The following is a 19,693-nucleotide window of genomic DNA, read 5'->3' on the forward strand; positions in this document are numbered from 1 at the left end:
CATGCGTGGAGATTTCCATGGATACCATAAGAGGAGAGTTTGTTGAGCAGAGCGGGGTGCCAGACCGTATCGAAGGCACGTGATATGTCGAGGGAGACAGCTCTGATTTCCTGTTTGGCATTGAGGACCTCCATCCATTGTTGAGACAGCAGAAGTAGCATGTCCAGAGTAGAATGACCTGGTCTGAAACCAAGTTGATGATCAGAGATCAAGCCATTGGAGAAGAGGAAGGATCTGATATCCGAAGCAATGATGGATTCCATGATTTTGCTGATAATTGAGAGCAGCCTGATTGGTCTGTAGTTGCAAGAATCTGTTTTTGCACCTTTTTGTGTAAAGCGGTGATGTTGGCTGATTTCTAAGCTAATGGCAGATGACCTTGAGCAAAAAAGAGGGCGAAGAGAACAGAGAGAGGGTGTGAAAGAGCGGCAGAGCAGGATTTTAGGACCCGTGGGCTGATGCCATCTGGTCCAGTTGCAGAATCAAGAATCAGGGTTTGACAGAAACTTCTCCACCTTGTCAGGAGGAAAGGACACAGAGTCCAGGAGCAGCTGGGTACGACTGGGTACGGTGGGTACAGAGAGGGATGGGTTTGGAACACAAGATTTTGAGGCAAACACAGAGTTGAGGCATTCAGCTTTTTCACGTGCGGGGTCAGCTGTGTAGCCGTTTGAGGTAAGGGAGGGGATGGAGGGGGAACAAACACCAGAAACAGATTTGACAAGATGCCACCAGGATTTGGAAGAGGGGGACAGGTTTGAGAGTTCACTCTTGAGAGTTGAGAGATCTTGTTTCCTGGCTCTCCTGAGGGTAGACACACACTTGTTCCTGGCTTTGTGAAAGGAAATGAGATTGCCTTCCGTTGGATTTGACTTCCAGGAGGCGAAGGCAAGTTGTTTCAGGGCAACTGCGTCACCACAATATTCCGTGTACCATGGATGGGAGGAAGGGTATGACAAATGAAGACGAGATGGGATAAATCTGTGCACGAGAGAGAGAGAGAGAGAGCAGTTGCATTTAATTTAACAAAAAATTTAAGAAATCAATTTAATAGGGGTGGGAGGGGTAGCGATGTGTTCTCACTGCGGGACAAGTGCTGGGAGAACATAATTGCTTGCTGAAGACACATGAAGTGATTCAAGGTCCACATGATGCTAATGGCCAATTAACGCCTGTCTGTTCTGATGTATAACAAAATCCGGTGAACTAAAGTGCTGGTCGTCGCTTCAAGCAATCCCGTCACCTTGCTTCCTGCAGCAAATGCTGCTCGGTGGATGAGGTGAGGATGATAACAGAAGGTGAACAAGTCATGTGTGTTGTAGCGAAGGTTGTGGCGAGTGGAGTGGTGAGGCTCTCGGGTGGCAATGAACGGCGTGTATAATGGCTTACTGTCATGGAATTTAATGTGTGCGTAAGAAACAAGTGTAACTAAAAATCTGTATTAATAAAAGGTCATTGTGATGTTCTTATGTGCCATGTACAAAAGGAAAGATTATGGGAATAAAGGAAAGGCCGTTGGGTTCTGGCGCGCGATTTGAACCAGCTTTTGGCGCAATATGCAAATGAGTGCCCGCGTTACACAGCACGCACCACGAAGCTTGTCCAGACTATAAATAATTTATAATTACCGCTAAGAAAAAGGAGGAAAAGGGGGAAAAACCTCTCTACCCTTCACCAACGCATTATTTCACATATTAACCCACTACACAAGGGGAAGGAGCTATTCTAAAATTATGCAATGGAAATAACTACACTGAGGAACCTGTATGTGGGTTGCACTTACCTTTGGGGCCCTTTCACAGAACCGTAACACGTGCTTTGGACAGACGAGTCAAAGTTTGTTATTTGGATGGAATCAGACAGTATGAGAGATGATGAAAAACTTATAAAGAGCCTTGCATGAAACCAACAATTAAGCATGGAGAATGTTCAATTCAAGTTTTGGGGTGCAAATCCTCAAGTGGTAGTATTGTAAAATCGTCTTCAAGTACGATAAAAATGAGAGAATTCATAGAACATCTTACCTCATGCAATCTTGTGAAAAAGGAACATGGGAAGGGTCTTTCTTGTCTACAAGATTTCCGCATGGTTGTTGTTGCTGTTGTTGTTCTTGGTGGGGACGATTTTGGAAATGTGCACCCATTGGTCAGACAGCTGCAGGACCCCACCCACATTTATCGCTCGACTCCACCCACCGTAGCACTGAGACAAAATATAGCCGCCATCTTGGTTTTCTGGTGAGCTTTAAGACATCAGTCCTGTAGGCCTCTGCTGATTATACACTGCTCGGGTTTGTTGCATCACATTTCCATTGGCTTTGTTTTGGTCGAGTGTTACGCACAATGAAGGACACCGAAAAATCTAATCGATGTCGAATAAAAATTATTAGTAAGGTTTCATCAAGCCCATCAGCACACACGTGACGTGCCTCTCTGAAAGAGTAGCGGTACATAATTTTTGAGCGGCCCTTATTGGAGTTAAACAATCCGTGACCGTGTGACGAATCGGCTCATTCTGATATAACCTTGGGGAGGGTGACATGGATAAGAGGTGTTGAGTTAATATTTTAATAGCACATTAAATGTGTTTCCCAATCGGCTCATTAACGGATTTTGTCGCATGTTATGATCACACTGCGGTCATTCTAGTTAAATCTTGCTTTGTGTTTCCGAACACAATCTATATATCCAAGCACGCTTCTGAGTACGAGCCACAATTTTGTCTGAATCTTTATATTCTCCCAAAGGGAGAGCGCCAGCGGCAAATTTGATTGGTCGAGATGGCATAAATTGTACTGCTGAACTAACCATTTTGGGAAGTGTAGGCAAAGCGATTTGTGTTCGACGGTGTTCAAGTATACAATTCAATTTAAATTAATAAAGGCTTTAAAAACTGTAAAAAAATAACTTTTTTCAGACATTTAGTACCCTTGATGCAGCGTCTTTTACACCACCGTATTTAACACTTTACATTAGTTCTTCGTGCCTGTTGTTTGTGTGCTTTATGGCGTCCTTAAAAACGACGTTTTCTGTTGGGAATGATTTTCAATTTTGTTCAACTGCTAGACATGCAGACAGACGAAAACAATTACCTTACTCCTCTCTGTGCATGTGCATTCGGGGTGAGATTTCGTACAATTTGCCAAATTCAGAACTGCTAAACTGCAGGTTCGTGTTCCGATTTGTGTTCTACAGTGTTTGCAATATAACATTCAATTGAGATTAAGTTGTTTGTCAATCATGGACTGACGTCTGCTCTGTTAATCAGACAGACAGACAGAACCAATATTGCTTAACCGCGCTTTGCGCTGTGCTCATGGGAGGTACTTACACCTGTTGCAAAATAGTGCATTAATAACATATCATTAAAATGAAGGCTATTTTAATACTTCAAATGCTTTTATGGGATAATGGAAGTAATATTTTCATCAAGTTGAATTTTAGTTCATCCAAATTTAGAATTCAGGAAATAGATCGAGTGGGAGTTAATACCCCACTTGGCAGAATTTTGGCAACTTTTCTTTGGCACAAAACGAGCACCGATAAAGGCCTGTGTTCTGTCTGCATGTGGGTCTGGGACTGACAACGTGCTTTCCGTTCTGAAGTCAGCGTTCATAGAAAGATAATGCCCCAATTTGGGTTATTTATGCTGTAGGCTTTGGAGGGTGCCAGGTTTGTTCTGGCACGACTAACATGTTTCCTGAATAAATTGTGGTTTTTGTGCTAAATGTGCTAAATGTAAATTTGTGCTAAAATGTAAATGTAAATGTGCCAAATTGTGCTAAATAAATGATTTGATGCTCAGATTTGGAACCACAGCAATGTAACACCACAGAAAAGTCGTTGTTGGCAGAGTCAATATCTCTCCTGTTTTAGTGGACATTCGAGGGTTTCATGATTATATCCAATGTTTTTACGATCTTCTTCTTCATCCATATGCATCGTTGGCTGAGGGTGCGGCTATGACGCTGATGCAATGCCCTCTCCTGGTTGGGGCAGGAATATGGAATATTGTCGCGTAACCGTGATTAACACCACAGTTACGGATGACCGATTTGCGAGACTTTAACTCCCGAGGCGAACACTCAATGGCGGACTCAAGTTCAACACCAACGCGCGGAATGGCGGGGCGCAGCGAAGGCTCCGCAACCTTATCTATTAAAATCAAACACCCAGGAAAACTGCGTTCAGATATTATGTACAAAAAGTAATATAAGGGTTTATTAGGAAAAGTAAAGCCAGTGAAAAAGCCCGCCGGTAAATCTAATAATTCTAATAAACCTAAATCGGGACGTCCCCACACGACTGACAGCAAACACAAACGAGGGAGATTAATCACGAAAATAACACGTCCCGTCGTTCAAAATATACGCGGAGATCGGGCTTATCTGTCTTTGTCGTCTTGTATTGTTGGTGTCCAGCACCGCTCCTTCCGGCCCGATCGCACACCACGAGGCCCCTCGCTCCAAGCACCACGCGTCCGACGCAGGCCAGCGGCTCCACTTGACCAGGGACAGGAAGGACTCCTTTCAACTCCACTCGACTCGACGCGGGAGTGCTGGCAGCCAAGTGCCAACGAACTGCTCAGTGCCAACTGGGTGTGCTCTCGTGTGTCTCCTGCGACTCCCTACAACCCGAACTGCACTCGAACTGCGACTGGAATGGCGTGTCCTCTCCAACTCTCCACCACCGCTCAACTCTCTGGTGCCTGCCTGCGTCTGCCAGTGCCTGCCACGAACTCAACTCAACTCAACTGGCGAACTCTCGAAATGGCGTCCGACCGTCGCCTATATTGGTGGCCGATGACGTCACATTGCGCACTCCTCAGCCAATCAAAGCCTCCCGCGACTCCTGACATCTCCCCCGTTACGCGACCCTGCGGTCCTGGCATAACACGTGCCGGCCAGGTTTGTAGGCCTTTGGAGGTGTACACGGTGGCGGCCAATCGTGGCGGTGTTTTTGACCTGGTTTCCTGTCAATTTAATACGAAGTCCTTGTCAGGGAAAGGGGATTATTTAATGTTGCGCTAAGGACCTAACTAATGTTTATGTGGTTTGCAGTGCCATAAAGGACAAAGGTTTGATTACTAGGTGATACTCACAGGGGCGTTACCTTTAATCCCTCACTATTTAACACTCGGACCTCCAGGTAGATCCACAATCATACATCTTACCCCGACAAACGCCTAAACATCAAGAACTTATTACATGTAGAGTCCCTGTCACGACAGCCGAATACCTACCTATTCAGATCTACCTAGCTCTAGATGTTGCATTACCAAATTCATAACACAGCCCCCCCCCTGGAACCGTAGCTCCTGCAAGGTTCACCGCAGGGCTACCATTCCAGCCTTAACACTTACTGTCACACACTTAATTAACCTATGAAATAAATCAGGAAGGGCTGTGGGAAGTGAGTCGGACTACCTACCTACACTTCCTTAACATGCTGAACCCCTTAACCATCATGCAAGTATGTACATCTTCTTCGTTGTTCCTGTGGAGGGAGGAAACAACAACACACAACACTAACTTAACCACAAAACTTAACCATCTTTCCAAAACTCAAAACTCTAACCTTTGTACATACCCCGCCCGGTCTACAGACCGCGTCCCCCGGTGGATGCCACAAGACTCAACCTTACCTGCGGGGCCATCCCCAATGCATCCCCCTAAATTTTCACGGGCCCTGTCCAGATGTTACAGGTGAGTGACACGGCTCGGTGGATTTCGCCCACATTCATGCAACACAGACCCCTTAACCACTCATTCTCATTCCATAGGTCATCAAGGCATTTCAAAAAAATCAACAAAGCACTTATTTCAATACACCCCCTGCAGGACCATGGCATTGATGTCATTCACGTGTGTGTGCATTCCTCAACTAGGCAGCGGGGGGGTACCGCACAAAAAGATGGTGGGGGCGCATCAGGCTGTGGTGCCCGCAGTCCCAAAAACAAGTCAACCGACTTACAAGTTCATTGCCCCCCCCCCCTTCACCTCTTGGCCCCATGACAGCCCAACAGCCCCTTTCCGCCGTTACCTCGCCGGTGAGGGTCTCCACACACACCAGGCTCCTTTGCCTCCTGCTTTCGCGCAGCAACACGGGTCACCGGGGGACTTCCTCACCCCGCGGCGCCCAACCAGACCCTCCACCGACGAGCTCCAATTTCCAGTTACCACCGGCTGCCAGGGGTAATTGCTGCAGAGGGGGGCCCGCAGGCATCGCTCCTCAGAGCTTGCTCTGTACCTGCGGACACACACACCTTCCCCACCCATGGTCTCCAAAACACACTTCCTCCCCCGCTGCCATTCAATTCTCCACACAACTCAGCACAATTCAGTACAATTCATAGATGGTGTAAAAGGTGTTACAAGGCTTGCCATGGCCTGCTACATGTGAAATCCCCCCAGTTCACATTTAAACCATCACATCTTCCCAAAAGTACATTTCCAAAAGCACAATTATCATCCCTCATTATCTCCAATAATCATCACACACTCTCCAGGTTCCATTCTCACGACCACATCAAAACACATAACCACAATACAAAAACATACGCCACCCACAAGACACTGTGGCTCCCATTCCATCCCCTCACCGGCCATGTCATCACTCTCACCCGCCTCCCAACTCCAATTTACATGTCCCCAATTTCCCAAAGCAAATCCTGAAGCCTGGGACAGTACTCCTCAAAGCACTCACCTTAAGTGCAGGTAGTTGCAGGTTGGTCAGGTCCAAGAGTGTCATCCACCCTTCACAATCCCAAAATTTCACATTGGGCCCACCAAATACTTCCAAATTTCTCTTTTGTCCCCACTACACTGGCAGGTATGTGGATCCGCATCCAACGGTGATCATCACTACACAACTACCTGTGGCCACGACAGCTCTGCACCTCTACCGTGCAAGGGTCACCGGGACAAGGTGAGCAGTCAAAACGCCAACATGGCCCATGAGTGTCCATAAGGGTGCGACCCACCATCCATCCTTCGACCCCCTGCGAGGAACACAGCTGCAGCAGCCCAAGCTGGCCAATGTGGTGAGCACCTGCTGCCACAACACACACTACCGCACACACCTCGGCCCTGGGGGGCACGGTCGCAGTGCGTGGCATCCCTACAGCCACGTCCCCTGCACCTCCCCATCATCCCCCAGTCCGACTACAGAACTGCAGCCCCCCAGTGCTCACCCACACTTGACCACACCAAGGTCCAGTCAACAGCCATGCTCCACCAGGAGACCCACCCAGAAGACATGGTCCACACGCCTCGGACACGCACAGCACCACGTTGACCCTCAGGCCACACAACTACATCCCCATAATCCCGCGTCCCAAATATCAGCACAGTTGCCCCCGCAACCAGTTGAAAGCTGTGTCTTGCTACCCTATTAATTTCATCACAGCCTCCAACACTTTGGTCTACACACCTGGATCAATAATGGCGTCACTGTACAGTGTCCACCATGGCATTTCAAAATCCACCCTTAAATTTCCATCTAACCCACAGATTACCCATGCCAACCATTTGTCACATTTCACTCACCTCACCAAAGAAGGATGCTTTGCCATACACATGCCAGCCGAGCATGGCCCATATGCTCGGCGCGTTACACATCTCCCGATTCACATCCCCATGGCTCTCTTCCCAACCCGAGAGTCCATAAATCATAACGGAGCATCTGTGGAAGGTCACTCACACCATCACGTTCCACAGATGCCCCAATGGTTGTCCGGCAGGCTATCTCCATCCCTGTCCATTCGGTTTGACCCGCGTCCATCGACCAACACGGCATGGCAGGTCATCACATGCCAGTTGTCCCAAAGTCTCAGGGAGAGGGTGTCAGGTCGCATGCCCGGGTGATCACTACATCAGGCCCAAGCTGGCCATCTGCGGTGCCACCACCAAAGCGCGACCCACAACACCTCCCCCCAGTGGTCCTCAATATTTGCCATCCCAGGCTTGAGAAACCACCTCGGACCCCTCTGGAGGTCTTAACCCCCACCAGGGTCCGGTGACCCTGCCGGCCCGAGCCACCAGCTCGGACGGCGCCCCGACGGACAAGGGACGCCACACTCCACCAGACCCCCCGTGGGACCCAGGTCGTACCTCGACACCCAAGGCTGGACCCCACGTCCAAATCTCGCCATCACAGCCCCCCAGCTGGCCGGCATACCCAAATTTTGAAAGGGGCAACTTTTGCCCGAGGCCATCACCCATGACCTCGCCATGTCCAGATCCCGCAGCCCGGGGACCAATCCCCACCATGGCTGCTCCAAATCAATTTCCCATTGTAATTTTATTTTAAATTTTCTTTTACAAATTTTCATTCCCACTGCCAAACCGCAGCTGCAGGGAACAACCTCTACCACCGGTTGTTCTGCCCCTCCCTGCAGTTGATCCAAATTCCCTACAGGGACCAAATCTCCAGAAGCTCTATCTCCCGATCCTCCAAGATCCAAATCCAGCCCGGAGCCAACACACTCCCCCAACTGGTTGTCCAATTTTGGAGCCTCTGTTTCCAAATAGCAGTGTACAGTGAGCGTCCCCTCGGTCATTCCAACCACCTCCTCGGACCAACTCACCTCTTCACCCAGGCTCCTTTGGGCCTGAACAAGCTCTACCTCCATGGGACTGTCACAGGTCTCCAGCCGCTGGATCAAATCATCCTCATTACAAATCATTCCTGGCCCCGCCAGGCTTTGATCAATATCCCCAATAAATACCCGGTCCGGCTCTATCGCATGGACCCCCAAAAACTCTACCCCCTCTTGCTCCGCACCACCGCCCTGGTGCTGCACAATTCCAAATTCATCCCCCGGTTGGGGTGTTGTGACATCCACACGGTCCCGATAAACAACCAGGCCAGAATGTGGGAAACATTCCCCATTACAACTCTCACATTCCAAATTTCCTTCCCCGCTCACCTGTGGACTCTCCACGTTTACCTGCAGGCATTCCCCCTCTACCTGTACACATTCCCCATCCACCTGTGGACATTCCCCATCCACCTGTGGACATTCCCCATCCACCTGTGGACATTCCCCATCCACTTGTGGACCTGCGGTCTCCCCATTTACTTCAATTGCCATTCCCTGTGCAATTCCCAATTTTGCCATTCCCGGCTCCTGAGCCCCGTGCACATCTGCATGGGCCGTACTCTCTCCTGTTCCCAATCTAGCTTCCCCCCGTTCCGATTCAATTTTTGCCACCTTTGGCTTCTCCTGTGCCCCCATTTGAGTTTCTACTTTACCCTCAAATTTCCCCAGTCTGTCCGTAATTTGGTTTTGCACTCTCCCTTCTATGCCATCAATTCGTTCCCCCAGCTGCTGTGCCATTTCCCCAATTTTTCCTTCCATACTGTTTTCTAACCCCTCTAACCCATTTTTCACTCCCTCTATCTGATTCTCCTGGGCAGCCATTCTATTTTCTACCCCCATTAACCCATTTTTCACCTCTTTTATCCCGTTGTCTAACCCCTCAAAATTTTTGTCTAACTTCCCAATTTTCTTGTCTAACTTCTCACCGGTACCCCTCGCTTCGTCCCTCATTACCCCCATTTGGCCCTCTAATCGCTCACCCTGAGCATCCATCCGGTTCCCCAATCGCTCACTCTGAGCATCCATTAATTCCTTTAAAAATTTCATTAAGGCCTGGTCGTCTCTCGGGGCCGTCCCATTTGTTCCCGACTCCCCGGTAGGGGAGGGGCATAAGTTGGTGCTCGGGACGAGGGAGGTTCCAAGGCTCACCTCCACATCTGATTCCCCTATTTCCGGCTCACTCCCGACGCTGACGGAGGCCTCGCTGCGTACTTCCATCTCGTCAATTTCCGACATCCGCTTTCCGGAAGATTGTTTCCCGCGCGCGTATTTATTTTAATAATTCCAGTAACACAATTTAAATTTGACGAAGACGCGATATCGCGCTCCGTATGCCCAATTGATTACTAAATTTCTCCGCCTCGCCTATAACAATTTTGCGTTCGAACGTCGGGCGCAATGTACGCCCGACCGTGTCGATGTCGCCCCGCGGACAAAAAAAATTTGTCCGACCGTGTCGATGTCTCGCCGCGGACAAAAAAATTTGTCCGACGGGTTCAAATCCTACACTCCTGACACCACTTGTCGCGTAACCGTGATTAACACCACAGTTACGGATGACCGATTTGCGAGACTTTAACTCCCGAGGCGAACACTCAATGGCGGACTCAAGTTCAACACCAACGCGCGGAATGGCGGGGCGCAGCGAAGGCTCCGCAACCTTATCTATTAAAATCAAACACCCAGGAAAACTGCGTTCAGATATTATGTACAAAAAGTAATATAAGGGTTTATTAGGAAAAGTAAAGCCAGTGAAAAAGCCCGCCGGTAAATCTAATAATTCTAATAAACCTAAATCGGGACGTCCCCACACGACTGACAGCAAACACAAACGAGGGAGATTAATCACGAAAATAACACGTCCCGTCGTTCAAAATATACGCGGAGATCGGGCTTATCTGTCTTTGTCGTCTTGTATTGTTGGTGTCCAGCACCGCTCCTTCCGGCCCGATCGCACACCACGAGGCCCCTCGCTCCAAGCACCACGCGTCCGACGCAGGCCAGCGGCTCCACTTGACCAGGGACAGGAAGGACTCCTTTCAACTCCACTCGACTCGACGCGGGAGTGCTGGCAGCCAAGTGCCAACGAACTGCTCAGTGCCAACTGGGTGTGCTCTCGTGTGTCTCCTGCGACTCCCTACAACCCGAACTGCACTCGAACTGCGACTGGAATGGCGTGTCCTCTCCAACTCTCCACCACCGCTCAACTCTCTGGTGCCTGCCTGCGTCTGCCAGTGCCTGCCACGAACTCAACTCAACTCAACTGGCGAACTCTCGAAATGGCGTCCGACCGTCGCCTATATTGGTGGCCGATGACGTCACATTGCGCACTCCTCAGCCAATCAAAGCCTCCCGCGACTCCTGACATCTCCCCCGTTACGCGACCCTGCGGTCCTGGCATAACACGTGCCGGCCAGGTTTGTAGGCCTTTGGAGGTGTACACGGTGGCGGCCAATCGTGGCGGTGTTTTTGACCTGGTTTCCTGTCAATTTAATACGAAGTCCTTGTCAGGGAAAGGGGATTATTTAATGTTGCGCTAAGGACCTAACTAATGTTTATGTGGTTTGCAGTGCCATAAAGGACAAAGGTTTGATTACTAGGTGATACTCACAGGGGCGTTACCTTTAATCCCTCACTATTTAACACTCGGACCTCCAGGTAGATCCACAATCATACATCTTACCCCGACAAACGCCTAAACATCAAGAACTTATTACATGTAGAGTCCCTGTCACGACAGCCGAATACCTACCTATTCAGATCTACCTAGCTCTAGATGTTGCATTACCAAATTCATAACAATATGTTCATGGTGTCGGCGACAGCTAGCCTACTCTTTGCGTTGGACATTGTCGGATCTTTAATGTCCACCAATGAATGCTGGCAGCGAGATGATCCTTAACGTCCATCCGATGGACTGCACACACATTGATGAATCACCCTGCCTGTGAAACACCAGGATGACAGTTTATAGCTGGGTCGGGATTCTAAAAGCCGAGATTCGGAACAGATTCGGTCAGGTCAAATCAAACCTGCAAATATATGCAGGGAGTCAAGAAAAGGCCATTTGGACCATCATAACCATATTTCAGCCACATCCCATTTAAATGTGCATACAATATTGATTTCCTTTTTCTATCCGAACATTTAGTCTATCCTAACAAAACACGGACATGTCATTTCATTTAGTGATGGAATATATAGGTGAATATAGCTCTTAGAATACCAAAAATATGGGGTATTCTCTGTCCACAAACTTGCAGATGGGGCAACCAGCATATTTCAGGTGCAGTGCCTCCTGCACCAGAACAGTGGTTTGACTCTAATCCCACAACAACAGTGCTCTAACCCAGAAAGCGTTAATTTGTAAGATATCCTAAATCACCAAGCTCGTCGTGCCTCTGATAGAGACCGATAAAAAACCTCGCATGAGACCTACTTATGAGCCTCATGGAGTGGTACAGTAACACTGTACAGAGATACTAGGTTACAAATACTTGTGGTCGAAAATGAGTAATTTGGGCTGCTGTATGCTTGCAGCGCACCCTGCTACGTTGAGTAAGGAAGACGTGGGCCGATGGCTGCGCTGGGCTGAGGACGAGCTGTCCCTGTCTTCCATTGATACATCCAAGTTTGAGATGAATGGGAAAGGCCTCTGTCTCCTGACCAAGGATGACTTTCGCACGCGCTGTCCTGAATATGGTGAGTGTGCCATACATTTATCAATGATTAATGGGACTTCTTATCGGTTATGGTGAGCATACCTAGTTGTCGATCAACAGCACAATTGTTCCCAACAACAACAACAAAATCGACGGAGCTTTTAATGTTTTGTATATACAGTAATATTGTGGCTTCATCAGCAGGGTAGAGGTACAAATAGAGGGAGACTTGGAGAAATAAGGGATGTGGCGAAGTACGAGGTCAAAGTGAGGATGCAGGGGAAGAACAAGGTGGACACAGCTGCACTCCGAATTACAGAAGTGGAAGGAAAAACTGGAAACATGAAAAGAGGTGTGATTGAGAGGGGTTAATGCGGTGTAGAAAAGATCATGGTTGTGGATGAGGGATGACCTGAGATGGTGGTGAATAGTTATCTTGAAACACTGGAGGGAAGAAAGAGACTTTGGAAGTTAGTTCCACAAGTGGGGAAAAATGCAGAATGAATGAGTAGAGGTGAGCAGTGAGTCTAGATTTTGGGGGTTTCACGAGAAGGTGGTGGCGGGCAGCCCTGCAGAAACCTGGAGGAGCAGATGGGGGCAGGGCCTGGAAAAGGCGGAGGGTCCAAGACCAGAAAGGAGGTGGGAGAAGACAGATAGACCACCGACGTGCCTGCGATGTGAAAGTGATAGTCCGAGACTCGGCTTCATCGCGGGAGATACCAATGATTTTGAAGGCCTTGGTTTCTACGGCATCAAGCTGAGTGACATGTGTGATGCAGGGGTGCCAGCCCAGACAAGAGAGCAGTATTCCATCAAGCTGTGGGTAAAGGCCTTTCCTTGCAAAAATGTTCCGTGAATATTCTACAGAACTCGATTGTTCTACAATACACAACAGTACAAATTCTACAGAATTCTACATAACATTTTTTCTAGGGTGTCGGGAGATAAAAGTTCAGGTGTGCAATTTGCACAATGCAGGATACCCAGTCAGCAACTAGCATTCAGGGCCAACTTGCATATGTGGTTTGCCCAAGAAAGATCATGGCCGATAGTGAGGCCCAAACGTTTCAGTGAGTGAACTTCTTCAAGAGTTTTGTTACGACAGTAGATGGGAGGGTTCCCTCAACGGTCATTTTGGAAAGATCGAGTGAGAGTATGAGATTTCGCAGGATTGAAAGACATATTCCAAGTGTTTGACCAGCTCACAATTCCATCAAGGTCTGGAGAGAGGGAAGAGGCTACAGCCTGCCGAGATGAAGGATGGGGGATGTTATAGCGGAGGGTGGAGTGATCAGCAAATAGATAAAAGGGAGTTTCCGGAGAGTCCGAGAGATTGTTCATTAAGATTAGGAATAGGATGGGGGCCTAGAACACCTCCTAGGGGTACTCCAGCCTTGACAGGGAGAGGAGAAGAAAGGATTCCATTGGGAACCACACGTTGACTACGGAAGTGGAGGAAATCAGTATTCCGAGCATGGAGTTGGTGTTTGCTTCCATGGGCAGACAGTTTGGAGAGCAAGGCGGGATGCCAGACTATGGAATGCTCGAAATATATCTCGAGGGACAGTCGTGATCTCACGTCTGATATTGAGGGCCTCCATCCATTGTTGCGAGAGCAGAAGCAGCATGTCCAGGGCAGAGTGACCTGGTCTGATTCCGAAGTGATGGTCTGAGTTAAGGCCATTAGGGCAAAGGAAGGATTTTATGTAGACTGTAATGATGGATTCCTTGACGTTGCTGATGATGGGACGTCAGCTTATAGGTATGTCGTTAGGGCGATCGGTGTTTGTACCTTTTTATGTAATGCAGAGATGTTAGCTGATTTCCAAGCACATGGAAGATGACCAAGCAAATAGGATAAGGTGAACAGAGCAAAAGGAGGAAGTGCGAGAGCAGCAGAGCAAGTGTTCAGGACACGTGTGTGGATGCCATCTGAGGCAGTTGCAGAATGAGAGTCGAGTGTTGCCAGAAACTTCTCCACCTTCTCAGATGCAAAAGACAGAGTCCAGGTGCAGTTGGGTACGACTGGGTAGAGTGGGTACTGAGAGCGAGATGAGTGAACTGAGAGCGAGGTGAGTAGAGTGGGTACCATGACACACAGGGGTCGGGGATACAAGATTTGGAAACACAAAATTGAGGCATTTGGCCTTCTCATGATCTGAGTCTGCAGTGGTGCCATTTGAAGTGAGGGGCGGGATTGAAGGGGGTAAGGGGAATACTCTAGAGACAGACTTATCAAGGTGGCACCTGGTTTTTGAGGAAGGAGACAAGTTTGAAAGTTAATTATTGAGGTTGGCTTTATATTTTCTGGCTCTCTTGAGAGTCGACACACTTGTTGTGAGTATTGTGACGTCATCTGAGGTTCCTTTCGGGTGGATACATTTCAAAGGATTGCCCTCATATATTTAAAGGATGTTTGGTTACTGCGCGCTGGCTTATACATATTTTTCTTCACTTCACAAACGTTTGAATAACTTCCTAGTCCTGGTTTGTTTCAATATCGGTCTGCTCTCTCAACACACCATTTTGAACATTAAGAAGACCTATTGTAGCTTTCTTTTTTAAATGTTGCCTCCACCACAAAATGAGCATACGAGATACTGGATCATCAAGTGATGTTGCTTATGCTGGCTCGCTTTGAGTCCGCATGGAGTTTCACTGGACGTGACATACAACGGGTGTGTGTACCGGTGCTGGTTTACAGGAGACGTGCTCTACGAGCTGCTGCAGAGGGTTTTGAACAAATCAAAACGTGACCCATGGCCTTTATATCATCAACTTATGCTTCCTTTGTCTTCACCCTCGGCACAGCCAGGTCAGTTCACATTACTTGTTTGTTTGGGGATGGTGGATTCAAACGTTGTGTTTACTCATCCACCGGTGGACATCTTTGGGGGCGTGGCCACTCCATGGCCTCGGATATTTTCAGCGTGACAGAGTCCGACAGCAAAGGTTCCGGGTTAATCCACCTCTCCTGGTTTCTGATTGGAGGAATGTTAAACCCGCCCAGACGGCCTGCATTTCGTTTAATGCATTAGAGACGGTGCAATTGCCACTCACATCCATGTTTGAAAGATCAAAGATCAAAGATATATTCTTATTCTTTACTTGTTTTTTATACACATGATCATGGCTCATAGAAGAGCTGGAGCAGAATGGAAGGGAACAAAATGGGAAGTGGGAAACTCCAGCATTATGATATAAATGCAGAGTAGAAGTGAGAGTTAGCCTGAGATGGAGAGGAAAGGGAGAAGGACACATGGGGGTGAATAAAGCTGCACATAAACTGAATGAAGCATCGACGAGAGAAAGGGGGGCGGCGGGGATGTAACAGAAAAGGAATAAACCAATCCAAGAGTGAAAAAAGGAAAGGGAAGGAAAGGGGAGGAGGAAAAATCACAAGAAACTGGAAAAGGGGAATGCTTTGGAAATGTGGTCTTTTGGGGGTAAAAGACATCAGCCCCCATAACACACAGGTTGTGTGTGTGTGTGTGTGTGTGTGTGTGTGTGTGTGTGTGTGTGTGTGTGTGTGTGTGTGTGTGTGTGTGTGTGTGTGTGTGTGTGTGTGTGTGTTGACAGATTATCTGAGGTAGTGGTGAATAGCTGTCTTGAATCCCTGGATGGATACGAATGGGACTGACCAGACTGGGGAAGTTAGTTCCATAGACGAGAGAAAAGAGGAACAAATGAATGTAGGTGAGCAGTGAGCCTGGATTTTGGGAGTTTAAGAAGGAGAGGGTTACTGGCGGATCGTGTGCACCCTACAGAAACCTGGGAGGGACTGAGCCAAGAGAGGGAAGAGGGTACAAGACCCTCAGGTCAGGTCGAATACAGGTCAGGTCAGGTATGGGAGCATACGCCGGAGTAGCGCGCCAACTTTCTGCTGTTACTCCAGGGGCCTTTGTCTGCCCATTCTCCAGACATGTTACATGTGTATACAGCTGCAACTGACTCACAGACTAGACAGAAAACAAATCGCATCAGAGTCTCTCTCAACACATGCTCACTGGACACAAAGAGCGACAGCTAAGGATTCTCCGAAAATACCTGGTACCGAAGGAGTAAAGCCTTTATCTCGGATCCTCCAAGTCTCACACTCGTGGAGCAAGACTGGAAGCACCAATGACATAGACTCGGACTTCCATCCTCCTGCATAGGTACTGACAATGCCACACCCCATGATATAGTGAATTAATGACTCCCCAGGCCCGACCCAGAGGTCTATCGACGTCTGGCTCACAACATGTGGAGACTGTCTGTGACCTCAACCTCAACATCCTGCCAAGGTAAGTGGATCTCCCTGTGACCTCAACATCCTCGCCATGGACAGGTACAGACAAGATAGCAGCATCCAAGATGTCATTGAAAGCCTGGATCTTAGTTTTGACCCAGGAGGCCCATAATCCCAGTGGCTCATATTCCTCATTCAGCACCATGAGGGCCTCCAGAAGGATATCCAGAGTCTCCACAAAGGTGACTGCATCATCTGCGAAATTAAGGTCAGAGATCTTGACATTCCCAAGCGATGCACCGCAGTTATATCTCTCCGACATCCTCCCCAGAATCCAGTCCATACAAGCGCTGAAACGTGTGTGGGCCAGTTCACATCCCTGACAAACTCCCGTAACAACAGTAAATAAGTCAGAGATTGATGACCACATCTTACAGCACTCTCAGTCCCAGAGTATAGTTTAGAAATCAGATTGATCAGTTTTGGTGGTATCCCACGAAGACCGGTAAACCTCAGAGGGAATCCCAATTCAGTGAATTGGACACTTTGCGGAGATCAACATAGGCTGCGAGCAGCCCACTGCTGAAACTTGCGTTCGATCAGTGAGAACCTTATATTAAGAGCAAGGATACGGTCAATCATTGACCTCATTGGTGTAAAGCGAAACTGCTTTGAGTGCTGATGCTCAAGCAGATAGTGGCGAACCCTATGGAGAATTATCCGAGCAAAGACCTTGTCCGGCTCTGAGGGACACCGGGGAGGCAGAGAGGAGGTGGGAAGTGGAGGAAAGCGGAGGGGAGGCGGGACGCTGGGGAGGCAGAGAGGGGCGGGACGTTGAGAGGGCAAGACGTATGGGGACGTGGGACGCAGGGGGGTGGGGGCAGGATGCCGGGGTAGAGAGGAGGCGGGACGCCGGGGAGGCAGAGACGAGGCGGGACGCCAGGGAGGCAGAGACGAGGCGGGACGCCAGGGAGGCAGAGAGGCGGTGGGACGCCAGGGAGGCAGAGAAGAGGTGGGACGCCAGGGAGGCAGAGAGGAGGCGGGACGCCAGGGAGGCAGAGAGGAGGCGGGACGCCAGGGAGGCAGAGAGGAGGCGGGACGCCAGGGAGGCAGAGAGGAGGCGGGACGCCAGGGAGGCAGAGAGGAGGCGGGACGCCAGGGAGGCAGAGAGGAGGCGGAACGCCAGGGAGGCAGAGAGGAGGCGGGACGCCAGGGAGGCAGAGAGGAGGCGGGACGCCAGGGAGGCAGAGAGGGGGCGGGACGCCAGGGAGGCAGAGAGGGGGCGGGACGCCAGGGAGGCAGAGAGGAGGCGGGACGCCAGGGAGGCAGAGAGGGGGTGGGATGCTGGATAGAGAAGAGAGGGCAGAAGTCTGGGGAAGAGGAGAGGGAGATGGAAAGCAAGGAATGGCATGTGGTGGATGGATGCATGTTTGAGGGATGCTGAGTAGTGGTGTTGGGGGAGTCTGGAGTGAGTGTAGGGGAACCTGGGTGTGAAGATGACGTGGGGGTGGGGGGGAGGGTGGAGTGAGTGTAGGGGAACCTGGGGGTGTGAAGTTGACATGGGGGGTGGATGTGGGGGTGGGGGTGGGGGGGGGGGTGTGGAGTGAGTGTAGGGGAACCTGGGGGTGTGAAGTTGACATGGGGAGGTAGATGTCGGGGTAATTATGTGATGGAGTTTGTCACTGTAGCCCCACACAGTTCAAAAACTGTTGGATTTAAGGATTCCAAAGTCAGAGCGATGAAGACAGACATCAGGATTGATATGGCAACGAGGATTAAAGGCATGAAGAAAGACAGTGCGATATGGACACGATGGTGGACGAAGCACGGGTGTACGAGTCATCCAAAATGGGAGAATGGAAAGCAGACTGGGAGAAAGGTATTTGGAAGCAAGTATGTGAGAAGATTGAACATTAAAAAAATTATGTTTAAAAAGTTTTAAATTGATGGAGAGAGTGTGGAGGAAAAAGAGGAGGAATACGTTTTTAAAATATTGAAGGAGCTGGGGCTCCCACGTCGATCGGAAGAATGGACGCGACAAAAAGCTGGAATTCATCCGAGTTGCTTTAATCAAACCAAACACTCAGGCACTCTGAAAAGCCCGTTTATCGGGCAGCAATATATATACATATTATCCCGGAGCGTTTGCCCAGGAAAGGCGAGAGGGGGCGTGGCCCAGCGTCCTGGCTGCGGCCTGGCAAGTTGAGGGCGAGCCTGCCCGGGCGTCCTGGACGAGCCCGGCATGGTGATCGCTCCGCGTCCTTGATAGGTGCAAGGCGATTGTGAAAACCCAGCGGTAGCCGCTACACACGTCCCCCCAGAATCGACTTGCACCGGCAGGGTCAATTTGAGGGGGGTCCTGATGACCCGGCCGAAGCGACCCCTGGCGGGTCGTGGGAGGGGGTCCGGTGTGGTGGTGGGCGGTCGAGTGGGGGGCACCGTGGACGGGGGGCGGCCTCGCCGTGGCGGAAGGGCCACCCGTGGTGGGTGGTCGACGTCCACGTGCGCCGGCTTGAGGTGGTCCACCGCAATCCGGTCCGACCTGCCGCCGATGTCGATGACGAACGACTTGTCGTCCCGTCGCAGCACCCGGAAGGGCCCGTCGTATGGCGGCCGGAGTGGCCCCGGATGTGCGTCGTGACGCACAAAAACATACTCCGCTGTGCGAAGTGCTGGGGGGACGTAGGACTGGGGGTCACCATGGTGGGATGTTCATTTTTGTGCTTGGAACATTTTACAGAGCATTGATATGAAACAACAGAGATGGCTATAGATATCGTGGTTATCTGCCATGATTGAGAGAGGATGCCATCCACATGACTAAGCAAAAGAAACAGCCATCACTCGAAACTTTAAGACCATCTCTACCCAGCTACCAGCACATGTGCATGTACAATTTGAGCAGTTAATGAAACACCTGTGATGGCCTGCCCCTCCCCAGCCCATCCAACCCCCCCCCCCCCCAGCTTCCCTCCTAGCACCACTCCCCCCTCCACTGGGGCAGGACATGGACACGACCACAACTACAAATGGCGTCGCGGGAAAGTATGATACGGGGCTGTCCTGTAACATACAGGACGCGGGTCAACCTGCGACTGTGGGACAAAGCATCCGTCACGCATTGTGTCGGTGGTGTCCGAGTGTGCCTGGGTGGTGTCCCAATGCCCCTGAGTGTTGTCCGTGCTGTCTTGCCATGTCT

General features: G+C 49.8%; 1 protein-coding gene across 1 annotated transcript in view; it reads left to right on the plus strand.

The window, feature by feature from the left end:
• LOC144893236 (transcription factor ETV6-like) overlaps nt 1–19,693 on the plus strand; it is a 72,461-nt gene that overhangs the window by 25,560 nt on the left and 27,208 nt on the right. Inside the window, exons 3-4 of the mRNA XM_078783030.1 lie at nt 12,142–12,303; nt 14,968–15,078. Of these exons, the coding sequence (XP_078639156.1) occupies nt 12,142–12,303; nt 14,968–15,078 (273 nt within the window). The remainder of the gene's footprint in view (nt 1–12,141; nt 12,304–14,967; nt 15,079–19,693) is intronic.

The sequence above is a fragment of the Myxine glutinosa genome, chromosome 8, assembly GCF_964187855.1.
Source record: "Myxine glutinosa chromosome 8, kmMyxGlut1.1, whole genome shotgun sequence".
NCBI classification, from domain to species: Eukaryota; Metazoa; Chordata; class Myxini; order Myxiniformes; family Myxinidae; genus Myxine; species Myxine glutinosa.